General features: G+C 42.4%; 1 protein-coding gene across 2 annotated transcripts in view; it reads left to right on the top strand.

The window, feature by feature from the left end:
* The window catches only part of SHANK2 (SH3 and multiple ankyrin repeat domains 2), a 241,380-nt gene that overhangs the window by 67,260 nt on the left and 158,054 nt on the right, over nt 1-16,066 (top strand). For both annotated transcript variants that reach the window (XM_062494312.1, XM_062494313.1), the window contains 2 exons: nt 2,569-2,878; nt 7,166-7,335. In XM_062494312.1, coding sequence (XP_062350296.1) covers nt 2,569-2,878; nt 7,166-7,335 — 480 coding nt within the window. The remainder of the gene's footprint in view (nt 1-2,568; nt 2,879-7,165; nt 7,336-16,066) is intronic.

The raw sequence follows: 16,066 nt of genomic DNA, 5'->3' as shown, positions 1-16,066 counted from the left end.
CACGCATCAATTGGTGTCATTAGTTGTCCCTTTCCCTGTTTATTTCCTGTAGTAAAGGCTAATTTTGCTCGTAGTTCTCTCCTCAAGAATAGAACATTAATAGCAAAACAAAAGCTAAACTCTTAAATGGGCTTGTAAAATGCTCCTGAGGTGTGTAAGGGAAAAAGAATTCCTTTCCTCTGGTGCCTGGAGGGTGGTTTCACTGTCAGTACAGATGTGCCCTGCATCTCTCTGTCCGTGCTGTCACCGTGCCCTGGCACTTTGTCTCTGTCCTCCCTCCCCCTCCCACAGCAGAGATCCCACCAGTCTCTCCAGCGTCCCAGTAAACATCCCCAAAACGCTGGCAAGGTTTCGTTTTCTCAGCCTGTGGCTGGAAGGGCTGGGCAGGCTGCTTCCAGGTTCATGAGAAATTAAAATCTGAGAGTCGGACCCAATTTTTACTGAATCCAAGGCAAACTTTGGTGACCTGGGGGAATAGCATTAGACCTTCAGGTAGCAAACCTGAGTGTGTCAAACATGCCCTGTTTTCAGTTTGTGTTTTCTCCTTGACTGATTTCTGCTTTGTTGTACCTGGGAAAGATCCCCATCTTCAATGAAGTAATTTCTGGAACTGTATTCCAAATGTCAGAAATAAAGGAATGTAGAAATGTTGCATCTCTGCCCAGCACATCGACCTAAGGGTCTGTATGTGCCAGTTTTGGAGATAAATGCTGTGAGTTTGCTGTAAGTTAGCACTAACTGGGGCTTTCACTGTGACATCTGAAGAACCAAGGTGCTCTCATGACACCCTCGGCTGCTTTGAAACCTTGAAGAAATATGGAATGGGAAAAAAAACTTGAAATGTCAGGAAGATTATCCAGAGTTTCTGCCAGTTTCTAGCATAAGCATTGGATTTCTGTGGTTTCTCCCCTTTAACAGTTTTTAAAGGGAATTTCCCTTATTTCAAAGGAAACATGGAAATTATTTGAAGCCCTTTCTGTGCACGCTGTTCCCATGTTTGGTTGTTCTGATGCTGTCGAGTTGTTTACTAGAGAAAGTTTCAGCTGACTGGAAATACAAAGGATATTATTGTAAAATATTCAGGATTGTAGCTAATCATAAACTGACTCTGGTAAAAATGATACAAACCATTATTTTACTCGCAGTTCCATCTCTATTTTATGCTATAAATATGCTCTCAGTTTTGCACTGAAACCTTGAGTTTTGCTTTGTTCTCTCAATTAAAGGCTCTATTTCAAGGCAGGACAGATTGATTCCTATCTATATTCATATTTATGTGAATTTATTTACTTGCACAGTATGACAGACATTCTTATTCTGTTTTTTGTGTGGTTTTGAAGGATATTGAATGAGTAGACATTTCTGGCTCTTTATAAATGGCACTTACTGGCACTTTAGACATGTAGGATGATATTTTGTGGGGCTTCTTTCCCAGTTTGAATATGATTTTTTTCTTTGAGAGCTACACTAGCTCAGTGAAGCCCTCAGAATAATGCCTGGCTGCCTTTTGTTAGTTATGCCACTGTGACTTTTTGGATGTAAATGTGTGCACTTTGGCTCAGGTCCTGTGACCCCCCGAGCTCCACCAAGAGAAGTTAATGAGGGCAGTTGCAATAATGGGGATCAAGGCCAGCATGAGGTTTTGGGGTCAGTTCCTTTATGACAGGGCAGGAAATTCCATCACATCTGGTGATATCTGTGTGCTTTTTTATTAGGGAATTTGCCTTCTAAGTTGCACTTGGGACAAATTGACCCCCTAGAGTGGGAAAAGGAGGTCTGGAAAATTGTGTGAATGCTCGTGTGTACCTAGAATTCACATGAGGGGCTGGACCCTCTGCTCTGAGTTCCATTTGTGTTGCCCTTGCTTTGTTTTGTGCTGTGGCTCTTTCGTTAAGGAGTTTCTTGGAGCCTTTGGATACCGTGGTGTTCCCTCATGGTCTTCCAATGTATTACCCTGGGGTAATCTGCTCTACATACCATAGTAATGGATGTGGTAGGAAGGCCAGGATTAGAAAGAGGGGAATGCCTGGGGATTGCAGCAGTGTAATAGAGTTCTGCCGGGACAGGAAGCCGTGTCCTCGATTTTTAACCTGCAAGGTGGGGATAAGGTGACTGTTCACACATTTCAGGTTAGGCCTGAACTTGAGGTGGGCCAATTTCGGTGCCAGCTGGGGGATGGAAACTGCAAGTCCATGCGTCAGGAGTTCTGCTGGGCAGCCCTGTTCTGTGCCTTTCTGACTGAACGTGACAACACAGCAGGAAAATGAACTTTCTGAGCCTCAAACCTGGCAATGATGAGTTGTTTCCCATTTCCTACATCACAGTTAAGAGTGTTGAGCAGGCTCATGGCACTGCTGTTGCTTTACCATGTTTTCAAGCCAGCAAACAGGTTAATGTTGCTCTGTTGTTTTTGATTTAATGATGTTCTAAAGATAATTTGATCAGCTCTGCTGGCAAGGTGGAGTTTCTGTCTCTGCAGAAGAAACAATGCCATATGTTGCATGTGGTGGTAAACACACATGAATGTGAAATCATCTGAGATCACCCTCCATGTCTCTCTTTGCACAGTGCCCTTTAGGGAGGCTCCCACCTACTCCAACAGGAGGAGGAGGCCTCCCAGCACCTTGGCAGCCCCCCGGATCCTGCTCCGCTCCAACAGCGACAACAACCTGAACATCAACAACCTCCCCGAGTGGTCAGCCTCCTCCTCTGCCTCTTCACACCGCAGCCTTTCCCCTCACCTGCTCCAACAGATGCAGAATAATCCCAATGGAACTGTAAAAACTGTGGGGAGTTACACTCCGTCCTCCCGGAGCCGCTCGCCGTCCCTCAACAGGCTGGGAGAGGATGCCAAGAGGCAGCAGCACAGGCACATCAGGTGAGTTTTGGCTGTTTCACAGCATGAAGTACCCCTAAAGGCAGCATGCAGGCCTGCCACATTCCTTTATGTTATTTGCACTCTCTAGAATGTATTCATTCTCAGCACAGTGGACCATGCCCAAGTGTGAATATTTTAATTGGAAACACCAAAGCCAGCTGTTTCCTCGCAGAGCTCCAGCAGCCAGGCAGACTTTCAAGTTCAGTAGTGACTTAACACAGTTTGCGCCTTCAGCTCAAGGTGCTGGCTCTGCACATCTACCCATAGTTGAAATAAGGATTTTATTTAATAGCAAAGCAAACTGTTTCTGGGATACCTGGTCCCTTCATGGAACTATTATTCATGCCTGGAACCTGTGCTGGGGCTGCTCATGGGTGATGGAGCAGAGGCTGTTTAAGTTCTCTCTTCTGTAGGAGTGTGCTGAACCAAAGAGAGAAATAGAGAGTAATGTGATCTAGCAGGCATTCTGGACAAATATCCTGCAGCTCTGTCCCACTGGAGAGCAAATCCTGACTAATTAGAGTCATGTAGGTATTGTAAACCATGGAATAAAGTGGAAGGCTGGGCCTAAGTTTTTGTCACATATGGGGGCTGCAGCTTTGAGAATCCACTGCCCTAGACTCAGGAGCTCCTGCAAAATGTGAGAGATGGAGCTACAGCAAGACAGGAGGTCAAAGTGCTGCAAAAAGGCTGGGAGGCATCAGAGCTGAGGGCTGCTGGAGAGAATGAGAGCCAAAACACATTTAACTCAGTACTCATTTGAAAATCAGGCTTGTCTGTCCTGTTTCCTAATATATGTGTGTACATATATATATTTATCTGCTGTTCAGAGTAGTTTCTTTGCTGTTTGTAAGTGTAAGGGATATTCAGTGGAGTTCTCAAGTCAGTAAAACAAAATGTGATGTATCTGACACTGCCTCTGTTACCTTGCCTGTTCCTCTGCTCTCCCTGGTCCTAGGCACCCAAACTGCCAGGCATTGTTTGTGATGGAAACAATACTGCTGGGCACGGGAGATCTGGTGAATTGTGAGACAGAGTTGTCTGGAATGTAAGAAGGAGTGAAATTAAAAGGAAGGAAGGGGATACACATTCCGTATGCCAGTGGTTTTACTCAGCAAAGCAAGCTCATCTTGCTTTGTTGTATGCTACAATAATGGCAAAAGCTCATTTGAGTATAATTTGGGTGGCATTTCCTCACAGAGCCCAGTGTAAGCTTAAGATCAGTCTGTAATGAGGCCTCAACTGGATGAGGATTTAAAGTGAGGAGGCTGTAAGGTCCTTTTCAGAGAATGAGTGTTGTGTTCCACTGCATTCTGCTGATGCCACCATAGAGGGAGGTTCTACCTTAGAGTCAGTGATTATTTTAGCTGAATGGGATAAAAAGTGGCTTTTCATCAATGTTCCTGGGATAACACATCTAAAATTCTAGAAGTATAAACAATACTTTGAGCTGGGGCTAACAATTAGAATTTATTTTTTTTTTGACTAAATGAACATTTACTTGCTTTGACTTTGTTCAGCCACTTTCCTGATCGCTTTCTGAGAAGTGGCTCGGGTGATAGTGGGATCCAATTTAATGCCTGAGAATTTGTGGATATAAAATTTCGGTCTTAGTGCATCAGCATCACAGCTACTGAAACTGCTACCCAGCTGCAGAGTTCCCTCTGTGCTCTCTAAATTTAAAGATAACTAAAGGAATTTTATGTATAATTTTTCCTGCAAATAATGCCTTTTCTTGCCACAGGCCCATTTTGCAGTCAGGAATGGCACCTTATATCACACTTTCCTCACAGATTTTGTTTAACTGCATGACCACCTACTTACTGTCAGATAAATGTGGGAATTGTTGCTGTCTGTGCTTATTATTTGCAAATAATAAGAGTCACCACGAAGCTGTTGCTCCCCTGAGATGGAGAAGCCCTTTTTGAAAGAGCAGGAGGTTGAATTGTGGAGCAGCAGCCAGAAGGGGCAGGGTGATGGAGAAGGTCAGATTGTGACCAAGGGTTAAGGAAGTTTGTGGGATTTGTGTTGTGGAGAGGTGCTGAAAAGCAGTGCTGGAAGGGGTTCATGTAACCTTTGCAGCCCATGTGGCTCAAGTGTTCCATCTTTGCAAACTGAAAGAGGAGAGATTTAGATTGGATATTAGGAAGGAATTCTTTCCTGAGAGGGTGGCAAGTCACTGGAACAGACTTCCTGAGAAGCTGTGGCTGCCCCATCCCTGGAAGCATCCAAGGCCAGGCTGGAACAGCCTGGTCCAGTGGAAGGTGTCCCTGCCCCTGGCAGGGAGTGGCACTGGATGGTCTTAAAGGTTCCTTCCAAGCCAAACTGTTCTTGAGTCTCATGAGACTTCTGCTTTCTACAGCAAAGTGATTGGGGAATGGAGCTGGGAATGATAGGGAAGGGACAGCCCTCGTGTGGAGCTTACCCCACAGAAATCAGGGAATGAGGTGCAAACACAGCCTCAGTCAGGGCTGGGCTGCCAAGGATGACCACCTTCTCCTGGCTGAGAGGGAAACATGACCACAGCTCTCCTGAAGTCTCTGCATCCTCCTCCTGCTCGTTCCTGGCATGGCACTTGCTGGGCTTGGAGCCCACACTGGGGACAAGCAATGGAGAGGAAAGATCTCTTTTTAAGAAGTCCTGCACCCCACGTAGCAGCCCTGATTTCCATTAGTGAGCCTGTTGCCTGAGAAGTTCTGCGTTCCTTGTGTGGGTTTAATGTGCCATTTCCCTTTTCTCTTTCAGTGAGAGAGAAAATGAATGTATCTTCTGTGCTCGAAGTTAAGTAGATGCTGGGAGATAACACTGGGAATAGTTGCCACCAGACTAGGCAGAAACACAGCTTGATACAAGTGGAAATCAGATGTGTAGCTATAGTTTATAGATCTGGATTTTTTTTTTATGGTGATGACTGTTCCTTCACTTACAAGGAAAAAGGAATGGAGCAAAAGAACTGAAATCTGGATGTCATCTTTTCCAGGCTTTCTTTAAACAACTGAGAGTTGGCTGAGATTTCTGGTGCAAGCTCCATCACAAACATGCAAGCAGAGTTTGCTTTTAAACTCCAGAGTGTGGCTTACCATTAGCAGCATCACTTCACAGTAATAGAACAGAATAGAGGTGAAAGGGACAATGCAGTTCCAAATTGTGAAGAAGTTACTGCAGGAAAATGGGAGTGTTCCTGATAGGAAAGATCCACTAGGTGCGAGTTTTACCAGGCTTCTGTACCTATTGACATGTTGGCTCCCATTTTGGTTAAAAAAAATAAAAATGTGAAAACCCAGCAGACCCCAGCCTTTATATCTAATTTTGCTTTAAGCAGTTTGAGATACTTTCTTACAGGAAGGTAAGCAGAGTGTTACTATGCTAAAACCACTAAATCACCTTTCTTGTTTTGTAGCCTAACTTTTCCCTATCAATCTCTATTCATATTATTCCTTCTTATGAATATTTTCCTTTTCTAGACTTTGGTTAAGACTGCAAGTTTTTAAAGTTGACTGCTAGTGTATTGCAAGTTTGTTATGATACATCCTATAGCTTTCCCACCCTCTTTAATATTTGCCTCTTTTGCTTTTCATATCTTTTTGACAGTTCACTCATTTTCCCACAGGTTTAAGAGCAATCTTACGCATTGTTCACCACCTTTCAACAATTCCTTTTTTTGTACACCATGAGTAGACTGTGAGTTGGTGGTGACCTGTGGCTTCCTGGGCACATTCTGGAGTCACTGAGTGAGCTGGTGATTGCCATCCAGAAGAAATGATAATTTGGAAAATGTTAACCACAAGCACGGTGCTTTGTGCAGATCTAAATTTAACGTTGGAGTGATGAAGTAACTTGATTATTCAGTCCATTTAGTTAATAATTCAGTGATCTCACTTGTTCACTCCATGTTACAAAGATATCCATTCCCAAGAATTGTAAATATGGACTTTTTCAAGTCCCTGTGACAAATTGACATGCTAGGAATGTATGATAGGCATATAAATTTTGAATTTAATTAGGGCCTAGGAATGTGCAAGTTTAATTTGCAGAAAAGCTAAAAGCTTTAATGTTGTGTGTTTTCTGTTCTAGACCATTATGGTCAGGTGAATATTGATCAAGTTTCAAACTGAAAGATTTCAACCCTAACAGGCTCCTGTTTGGTACTTTTTCTGCAGGGTTAGATGTCTTACTGGAAGACAGTTTTGTTATTCACTGCTTAATTTAATCCTGCTAATGTGATGGTAAATTATTAACTTTCCCCCTTTGAATAAGCTGATAATGATTTTTCATTTCAATTTTTAGTGCCATTTACAGTCCCAGTGCCAACAAGGATACTCTGTCTGCCTTGGATTATCAGGGTCCCAAAAGGAAGCTCTACAGTGCTGTCCCTGGGAGACTTTTTATCGTTGTAAAGCCATATCAACCTCAAGGGGAAGGGGAAATTCACCTGCACAAAGGAGATAGAGTGAAAGGTGAGCACCTAATTCATTTAGAATAAACCTCTTCTCCTGCTAGGAGGGAATTTTATGTTAAAATTCTTTTTTACGGGTGGAAATAATCTGTATGGTGAAAGTCCTTTTATGCACTCGTTTCTTTTGGGGGGTATTTTGCTCCTGGCTCTGTTTTGTAACCAATGCATATTTAGCTGCCACTTTAACTGACTTCAAAGTGCTGCCACAACTCACAACTACATGCCGTAATAGCACCATTGTCTCTTACTTAGGGCACGGAATTTGCTGCTGGAGCTATCTAAACAGCTCCGGAAGGGAACAGGGGTAAGGTCAGCTTGGAGCCCTTTCCTCAAGGAACATTGACTTGGTTAAGCAGAAAATGTCCCTTCATGGGACTTGGGATAAGTGGGTGGCTAGGGAGAACCTCCTCTAAATACAGTTTTGGAGGAAGCATGGTGGTGCATGTGAAATTTCTGTTCACTGCTGCACTTCCCTGCTAAGACCAGGCTTAAATCAAGGCCAAGCTTTGTTATTGCTTTGAAGGCAGTAAATACATCCAGACACAGCTGAAAAAAAGAGAGAGAGGGTGTACAGGACACACCTTCCCCAGAGTGAGGTGTGAGGCTGTGGGTTTGGCATCCAGGTAAAACAGAATAAAATAGACTTTGTGTGGGACCTATACAAATCAAACAACAGTTAGGGAAATCAAACAAAAGGGAATAAATTCGGTGTCCTAAATAAAAGTGTTAAGCAGCTGCAAATTTTCCTGGGAAAGGAACTACTTATCTCGCAAAGGAAGACTTCAAATACCTCCTCACTTGAGCCTGCAAACTGTAGCTGGGAAAAAAAAAAAAACAAAACAGGGAGCCATTAGAAGGTATTTTTGCATTTTTATTTTTGGCTGTACTGATTCTGAAGTGTTTGTGGGTTAAATAATTTTTGTTAACTCCAGCCCTCAGAAGGTGTAGGACAGAAATCTGAAGGGTGCTGCACTTAAAGGTAAAACATGCAAAGTTAATTTTAAATGCAAGGACGAAGGGAGAAGGTTAAACTTAGAGTCTGTAGGGCTGAAAAGATAATTTTGCCGTTCTCAAGGTTGTTCCTTGATCAGGTAGGAAGCAGTGATTATGATCTCATGGTGCACAAGAACTAGGATGCCATTTTGGGAGTACTAAACTTTCTCCACTCGGTGTTCACAGAGATTTGGCAGGTGTCAATGGACAAGGAATGAGTGGCTGTTCCATGGCAGGTGTTGGACACAGAGATGCTCGGTTGTCCTGTTGGATTTAAGGATGCAGGAATATTCTGTTTTATGTAGAGGACAGACTATCAACAACACAGGTTCTTCCCATCAGAATAAGACAAGAATGGGCAGTTCTGGGAAAAGACAAAGCAGAAATTGTGTTCCCTGGCAAAAGAGGAAACACTGCAACAGGTTGCCTGGAATGCTGAATATTTGAGAGGCTTTCACTCTCTGGCAGGTGGTTTACTTTAGATTTTGATACTATTATATGCAAAAATAATCCCAGAATAAAGTATCTAGATTTCAATGAAGTGTTTAATATTTTTGAAAAATTATTTCAGGAACCCTTGTTTCAAAGTTACTATGACAGTCACTGGAAAACATTGCAGGAAGGAACTAGTCCACTTTTCATATAATGGTGTAGTCTAAATGTGAGACCAGTGATTTTGGGGGACACTCTTAAATGCTGAAATAAAAAATGGAATTATGGCTGGGTTTTTTCTTTGTGGGGAAAATGTAAGTTTATTGAAAATAACACAATTATTACTGTCATTAAAAGGGGGACGTGGCCATCCCACATCAAATCATTCCTGCGGGGATTATTTTTTCAGCTTCAAGAATCTGATTTGCATGTTGAATTGAAATCTGGCAGAGTTTTTCCAGGTTCATTTGATTCAAAGCATTTTAGAGAACTTTGATGCAGCAAAGTCTAGCGAGGCTTCTATACATGTCAGCCTGCTTTTGGGGAGGGTTTGGGGAAAGAACAAGTGTACATAGGGATTGTCAGTGTTACTCCCAAGGATGAAACCTTGTGAAATGTAATTTAAGGCTGTTTGTATGGCAGGGCTGGAACAGTGTGTGACAGGCTCCCAGAGCTAATCAAAGGGAAAACTTCCAGAAAAAGATCAAATCCTATTTTGTGTTACCATGTCAATGGTTCCTCAGCTGCAGCAAAAAATATGTCAGAATGAACACAGCAAGGTCATGGAGAGAACAAAGAGTGCAGGGGAAAAGACAGTGGTGCTTTAAAGAGGTCTCCGTTGTGTAACAGTATTGAAGAAGCTGCTCAAACTTTTGTGCCAAAAATCCAGGTCCAATTAAATGTGGATTCCTGTCCCTTTTTCAATCAAAATGTAATTATTGCTAGAGAATAAATGTAGTGATAGGACAAGGAGCAATGGCTTTGAAGTGAAAGATGGTAGATTTAGACCAGATTTGAGGAAGAAAGACTTCCCTTGGAGGGGATGAAAACCTGGCACAGGTGGCCCAAAAAAGCTGTGGCTTCCCCATCCCTAGAATTGTCCAAGTCCCAGTTGGACAGAGCTTGGAGCAATCTGGGATAGTGGAAGGTGTCCCTTTCACTGAGAGAGGGTTGGAACAAGATGATCTTCAAGGTCCGTTCCAACCTAAACTATTCCGGGATTCTGTGATGTTTTAAAAAAATTACTTCATGTGATCAGGATGGGCTCCCTCTCTATCCTCCAAAAGCACAGGCAGTAGAACTCAGAGTCCTCAGTGCTGTGGGAGTGCCAGAAATGATGACTGTAAGGAGATCCTGCTTTTTTTTTTCCTCTTTCTGAGCAGGAATTCTTGGTACTGGATGTATTTTCCGTCTTTTACAGACTTAGCAAGACTATGGCCCAGTCAGCCTGTTTGGGGTTTAGCAACTTGCTCTGTGCAGTGTTTGGAAGAAATGGGAGAATATTAAACCCCGTGGAATTTTATTTTTCCTTCACCCTGGGAACATCTTACCCTCAAAAATGGAAAAACTTTGTCTTGGCCCCTCTTCTCTGCCAGCTTGGTGACTGCACTGTTGTGTGTAAGACATTGATGCCCAAGTCCTGGCTCTTGGATTGCTTTGGGGAGCTCAAACGTGGCCTGGCATTGGGATTGTGCCCTGTGTTCAGCCTGACCCCGGGGAGATGCACATCACGAGTACATCCCATGAGACTAATCACAGCAAAGATGTAGCAAGGCATTTATTGCAGGGATAAAAACCCAGAACAACATATTAGAGAAAGGGATTACTTGGGAAATGTTTTTATGGATTTTCTTTTTTAACTTGACAGAATTAGAAGGGTCACAGAGAGGGATGAATTCCTAAACTCTTGATGAAAAGTGTTTTCATCAGATGGAGAGGAAGCAGGGTTGGTTTTTTTTTTCTTTGTAAACCTGGTAGAAGTGCATGAGTGACAATAGTTCACAGTGTGTGATACAACGAAACTGCTCAGAGAAATTTGTGAATGGGCAAGGTTCGAAGAAAATGTAAACTAAACAAAATGGTCTTGTATTAATAGGATATTACGTAGCCTGTACAAAAATACCTGCTGTATTTTTAGTTGTTAGTCATACACACTGACATCATTTGTGTGTCTGCCACTCATGAGAAGAGCTGTGGCTGCTTGCAAAAATAAATCTGATATCTTTATTTATATCAGCACTGCCCTAATCTTATGTTTTCACATAAATGAAGAAGAGCTAGTTTGATTCCTCACTGAAACACTTCTAATGTTTTGTTTCTATATCTTTTGTTTCTTTCTTCCTTCTGTATCTAAAAGTCCCTAGCAATAAATCTGCCGCAATCCAAATGCACACAGACATGTATAAAATATCTGTAAAAATGAATTTTAATCAGCTTTTGTGTTCCTAAATTGAATTCTTGCACTGGAAATTAAGTGGTCTCTTTAACAGCAAAACTCAGAGAATGCAATGCTCAAAAAATTCTTCATGAGCAAATTAGCAATTTTCTTGGCCATGAAGATAAAGCAGTAGAGGTTTTTGGGAAGGTAACAGGTCTGAGTTCCAGGTGCAGACAGGCTCTAGTCAATTGAAAACTAAACAATCAGAATTTTTTTCAGAATCTGGGTTGTATTAAAACATACCTAAAATTCACATGAACTATCCTTCGCTGACTTAGAAAGAAAAAACCCACATAATTCAAATACTTTGAGAGCTTTTGAAGTCCCACCCTGCTCACAGCTTTGTTTTTCATGGTCTCCCCAGATCCTTCTGCTCCCCAGATCCAGCCCCCCCAACTCTCTCAGCCCTTTCTAGTGCCTAGTGTCTGGGAAAAACAGGGAGTTATTTCGGTATCTCAAATATGCTCCAACAGACTTTCCCTTGAGCCCTCCAAGATGCCTCTGGTGCAGGCACAGTGTGCACATCACAGAAGGGTTGTGGTAGACCCAAATGCAGCTCTCAGCTCCATTCCTCGGGGTCAGAGGAGCAGGAGCAACTCAGTAGCAGCAGCTCAAGCATCTGCTCTGGGCAGGAAGTCAGTAGTTCTGTGCATCAGAAATATTGACCCTTGTGACTCTGCTTTTATTTCAGTGTGATCTCAGCCAGCAGGGCAATCCAAATATATCACTAACATTTTCATTTCTTGTGAAATCCACTTGTAAGTCATTTTGAAAAAGAAAGATTATTAAACCCCTGCTGTGCTCAAAGATATTGCCAACAGACAGTGCTTGTGGGCAGGAGGAAAGTTAGTCTCCCGGGCTTTTGCACTTGTTAGATTAGTAAACAAAATACTGGGAAGGGAAGAGCCTCAGAAAGGCTGTTCTGTTTCTTCAAGAGCATTTTGTACCTTGTGTGGGTAAGTGTGGCAGCAAAATTGAACCTAAGAGGTTTGCAAGGTATTGTTCAGCTGCTCTTTCACATGAAGGATGAAATGAATGTGAAATGGAATATTAATCTTACCCAGGATCACTGGCCTGTTTTGTGTCCTTTCTGTCTCCTGACTTGAATGGTTTGATTTCAGTTCTTAACGTGATAAATTATGGCTCAGCAAAGGTCCTATCCTAACTCATTCCTTCAAGCTGGTTGTGCCTGAAGAGCAGGATAGAGTGGAGAGTGGTGCCATCAAAATGTATCCAAGACCTGGACTTGCTCTCGCTCCATCTGGAGAGTTCCCTTTGCTGTAAGAGGCCATGGGAAGGGATCAGGATGTAAAAGCATCCACAAATCCCTGCTGTCTTTGTGCTTGGCTACTTTAGCACATCCTTTCTTGAGCAGTCAGCAACTGGTTTGGAATATTCAGGGAACAGGGAGCACCAGGAGTCAGAGAGGAGCTGTGAGTGCACCAGTGTGGTGCAGTACAACACTACAGGCTCTGCACCTAGGTTGGCTTGGGACCCCGTCTCCATTAAGTCTCTCTGCATTCCCCTGATTTCAAGGTCGGGCATTACTGTGGAGAAGAGCAAACTTGACTGTGACTGCACCTTCCTCAACAGAGCTCAGGATCAGCAGGTGGATTTGTGCAATGTTTGGTTTCTGACCAAAACTCAAATCAGTGCAGATTGATTTCTCACACTGTTTCCATCTCTCCATTACTTTCTCAAAATGATTTCATAGACACATAAATAACAGGGGAAAAGTGATCTTCGTAAAAACTTTATGGCAAGGGGAAAAATCTCCCAGAGAGGGCCAAATGTTGAACAGAGCAGCTCACTTAGTTCTATTTCAACTGAGACATATTTCCTCAGATTTAAAGGATTACGTGCAGCTTACTGTATTTCTAGGTTTGACGTAGAGAGTGGTTGCTCTGTTAGTAGCCCCAGTCATCTTCTCACCCTGAGCTTCCTTTCCTGAAATGCTTGTTTGCACCATTTCTTTCCTGAGAAAGCAGAGGTGAGGAAAGGTGAAGAGATGTTTTAGGTCAGGATCTCCGCATTATCTCCCTGATTTGGTCAGCTCCCATAGCACAAGCTGGGAAAGAGCTGCTGCATTTCCTTCTCCACCACAAGAAATGTCTGTAGGGCCACAGTCCTGTGTGACTGCTCGGGTCAGTTAGCCAAATCATTAACTGCAGGTACACGAGGCTTCCCTTCCGGAGTGTTGGTGGAGCACACAGAAATGTCTCCTGGGTGGAGCTGGGGCACAGTCACTCGTGTGTGTGCTGGAATCCTCCCTGGGCCTGGCAGCAGGGTGAGGGGCACTGAGTTCCTCCCCACTCCTGCTGCTGTCACCTCAGCTTCTGTCAGGCTCTCCCTTGGTGTCTTTGGGAGCCAGAGCCAGCCTGCCCAGAAGGCAGAACAGCCAGATCCTGCTCAGCATCCCTCACAGGGAGGCAGGGAGGGATTGCTCTCAGGAGCCAGGAGGGGCAGAGAAACAGTCAGAAAAATCCCTGTCTTTAACAGAGAGCAACATTAAGTTGTAACTCATGCTGACCTTCATTTATGTAGTATGTAAAGTTTGTTTTCATCAAAGAATCATGGACTCATAGGGGTTGGGAGGGACCTTAAGGGTCATCCAATTCCAGTCCCTGGCTTTGGACTCATCCGGGGATAAGACACCACAGACTCCAATAAGTATTCCTGCATAAATTGTCTGTCATCTGGAAGCCCTCCTGCCAAAGACAAATAATTCTGAAAATTTACATCAGACAACAGACATTTCAGCAAGGGAAAAGCCTAAATTACAATGTTAATTATTTCTGAGAGAAAAAAGTTAGGTTTCTATCAATTAGAAATAACAAATCTCCTGTTTTTCAAAGAAGAAAATCTAGACTATTTTTACCTCAGGACACAAACCCAGAGTTTTTCCATCATCACAGGCTGGTTCAGCTGTGATTTAATTTTTAAAATTTTTAAAAATGGATTTCCAACATCATACTTTACTGTTATTGTGTTGATTTTCCTTTCTTTTCCTGTTGGTTGGAGAAATGTTCTTTTTTCCCAGAACATGGTCTCTCATTCCCAATCCATATGATTATTTATTTTCCTAATAAAGAAGAGCAGAGTTTATCCAAGCACTAAAAATTGATTTAGATATTACAAAGGCATTTTAGGTACATCCCGTAACAGCTGTAAAGATACTGGCCTGAATTTGGCTTTAAATTTCCTTGACATTTTTGCAAATAAGGCTTCCTGGAATAATTCACTCCTGGGCATTTTGATATCACAAGGAATTTAGAAACAGTAGTCACCATAATTTCTTGGGAAAAAATACTTTCATTTCTTGTGGGGTATGGTGGGAGCTGTAATGTGGGAGGATACAAGTTCTACATTCTTTTGATTAAAATTATTTTTATGGTATTTTGAGTAATTAATCTGAAATTATTACATTATATTATTATCAATTACAATATATATACTGCCAACAGACTTAAATTTGCAATATGCAAAGCATCCTATGCTCTATTTTATTAATTTTATAACATAATATTGTAAAATATATGCATAATTTTCTGGCAGAATCTTGCTAATTTTAAGGATAATGCTTTAAAGACATTAAAATATGAACTCCTGACTGGCACCTGCCTATCCATGTTTTCCTGTTGCCCAGTTGTTTGGTGCTTATCCAGTTTTGTTTTGCAGCTTTGTTCATATAATTGGACACAACTCCTCTTTTGAATGACACTTTTGTTATGAAAAGATGTCCCAGGATTCCTGATGTTGCAAGAACCTTTATTTCACTCTTACAACGTCAGGTTCTTTTCATAATTCAGGTTGTGTGTGAAGAGCCTCTGACCTGCTTTTGCCATAGCAACCACACCTTTTGATTTTACCAAAAGAAAAGGGAAAACCTCTGGAAATTAGAAGGCCTTATTATTAATTTTGGGGAAATTATCCTTTGATTTACCATTGTTTTGTCCTTCAGCAGGGAGAACATTGACTAGAAATTTCTTGGTAGTAACAAGTTATGTTACAATGAGTCTCTTAAACACTATTGGGAGAGGAAAGGTAGAAATTAAGGTCTCATTCTAAAAAAAGCGTTCATGGGTACAATAGATAAATTACATTTTTCTATTTATCTAAGTTCTCCACATTGGAGTGAGTAAAGTGTTGCCAGTTTTTAGAGATCTATAGTTTATTATGGCCTTGGCTCTTGCTGCAGAACTTCTTATTAATGGCACCACAGGAGGATGAAGATAATTTCAAGGTTTTAGGGGATGCAGAACCATCTAGAGCTCAACTCCTACGTTGGAATATGAGCTTGTCCCCCATATCCCCAGCAATTTCTGTCTCTGCACATCAGCTGAACCCAGGGCTGTACCTCATTTGCCTCTTGTGCCACCTTTGTGCCTCCTGCATCTCTAGCAGGCTTCTTCTTCCTCTCTTGGCCCTCAGCATGAGGTTTTTCCCAGAATGCTGAAGGCTGCCTGCGTTCCAGCAGCACTCATTTCCTCCTTCCACCTCTTTTCCATGGATGTTATGTCTTCAGGCAGGACTGTGTGTTTTTTTCCTTTGCTCTGGCTATTAGTAATGGCTGATACTCAATAATTGATGTAATAATGGGCTAAAGTGGCTCTAGTTCTGCTCTGGAAGAATCCCTTTTCACCCTGCACTCACAGACAGACTTCCAAAGCAAATTTCTTTTCCCAAAAGTGTTGGTTTGCATCAGCTGCTACTGCCACAAACATATGAAATCACTCCATGGGTTTGAAATACCCAACTTTCTCCTCACAGTGCCTCTCTCCTTCTAGGGCTGGAAATACCTGTGCAATTTGGAGTGTCAGTGCATCTGACAGACTAATAAAATACCAAATTGGGGACGTCTGTCTCAACA

The sequence above is a fragment of the Cinclus cinclus genome, chromosome 6, assembly GCF_963662255.1.
Source record: "Cinclus cinclus chromosome 6, bCinCin1.1, whole genome shotgun sequence".
Classification (NCBI taxonomy): Eukaryota; Metazoa; Chordata; class Aves; order Passeriformes; family Cinclidae; genus Cinclus; species Cinclus cinclus.
This window is presented reverse-complemented; position numbering and strand designations above follow the sequence as displayed.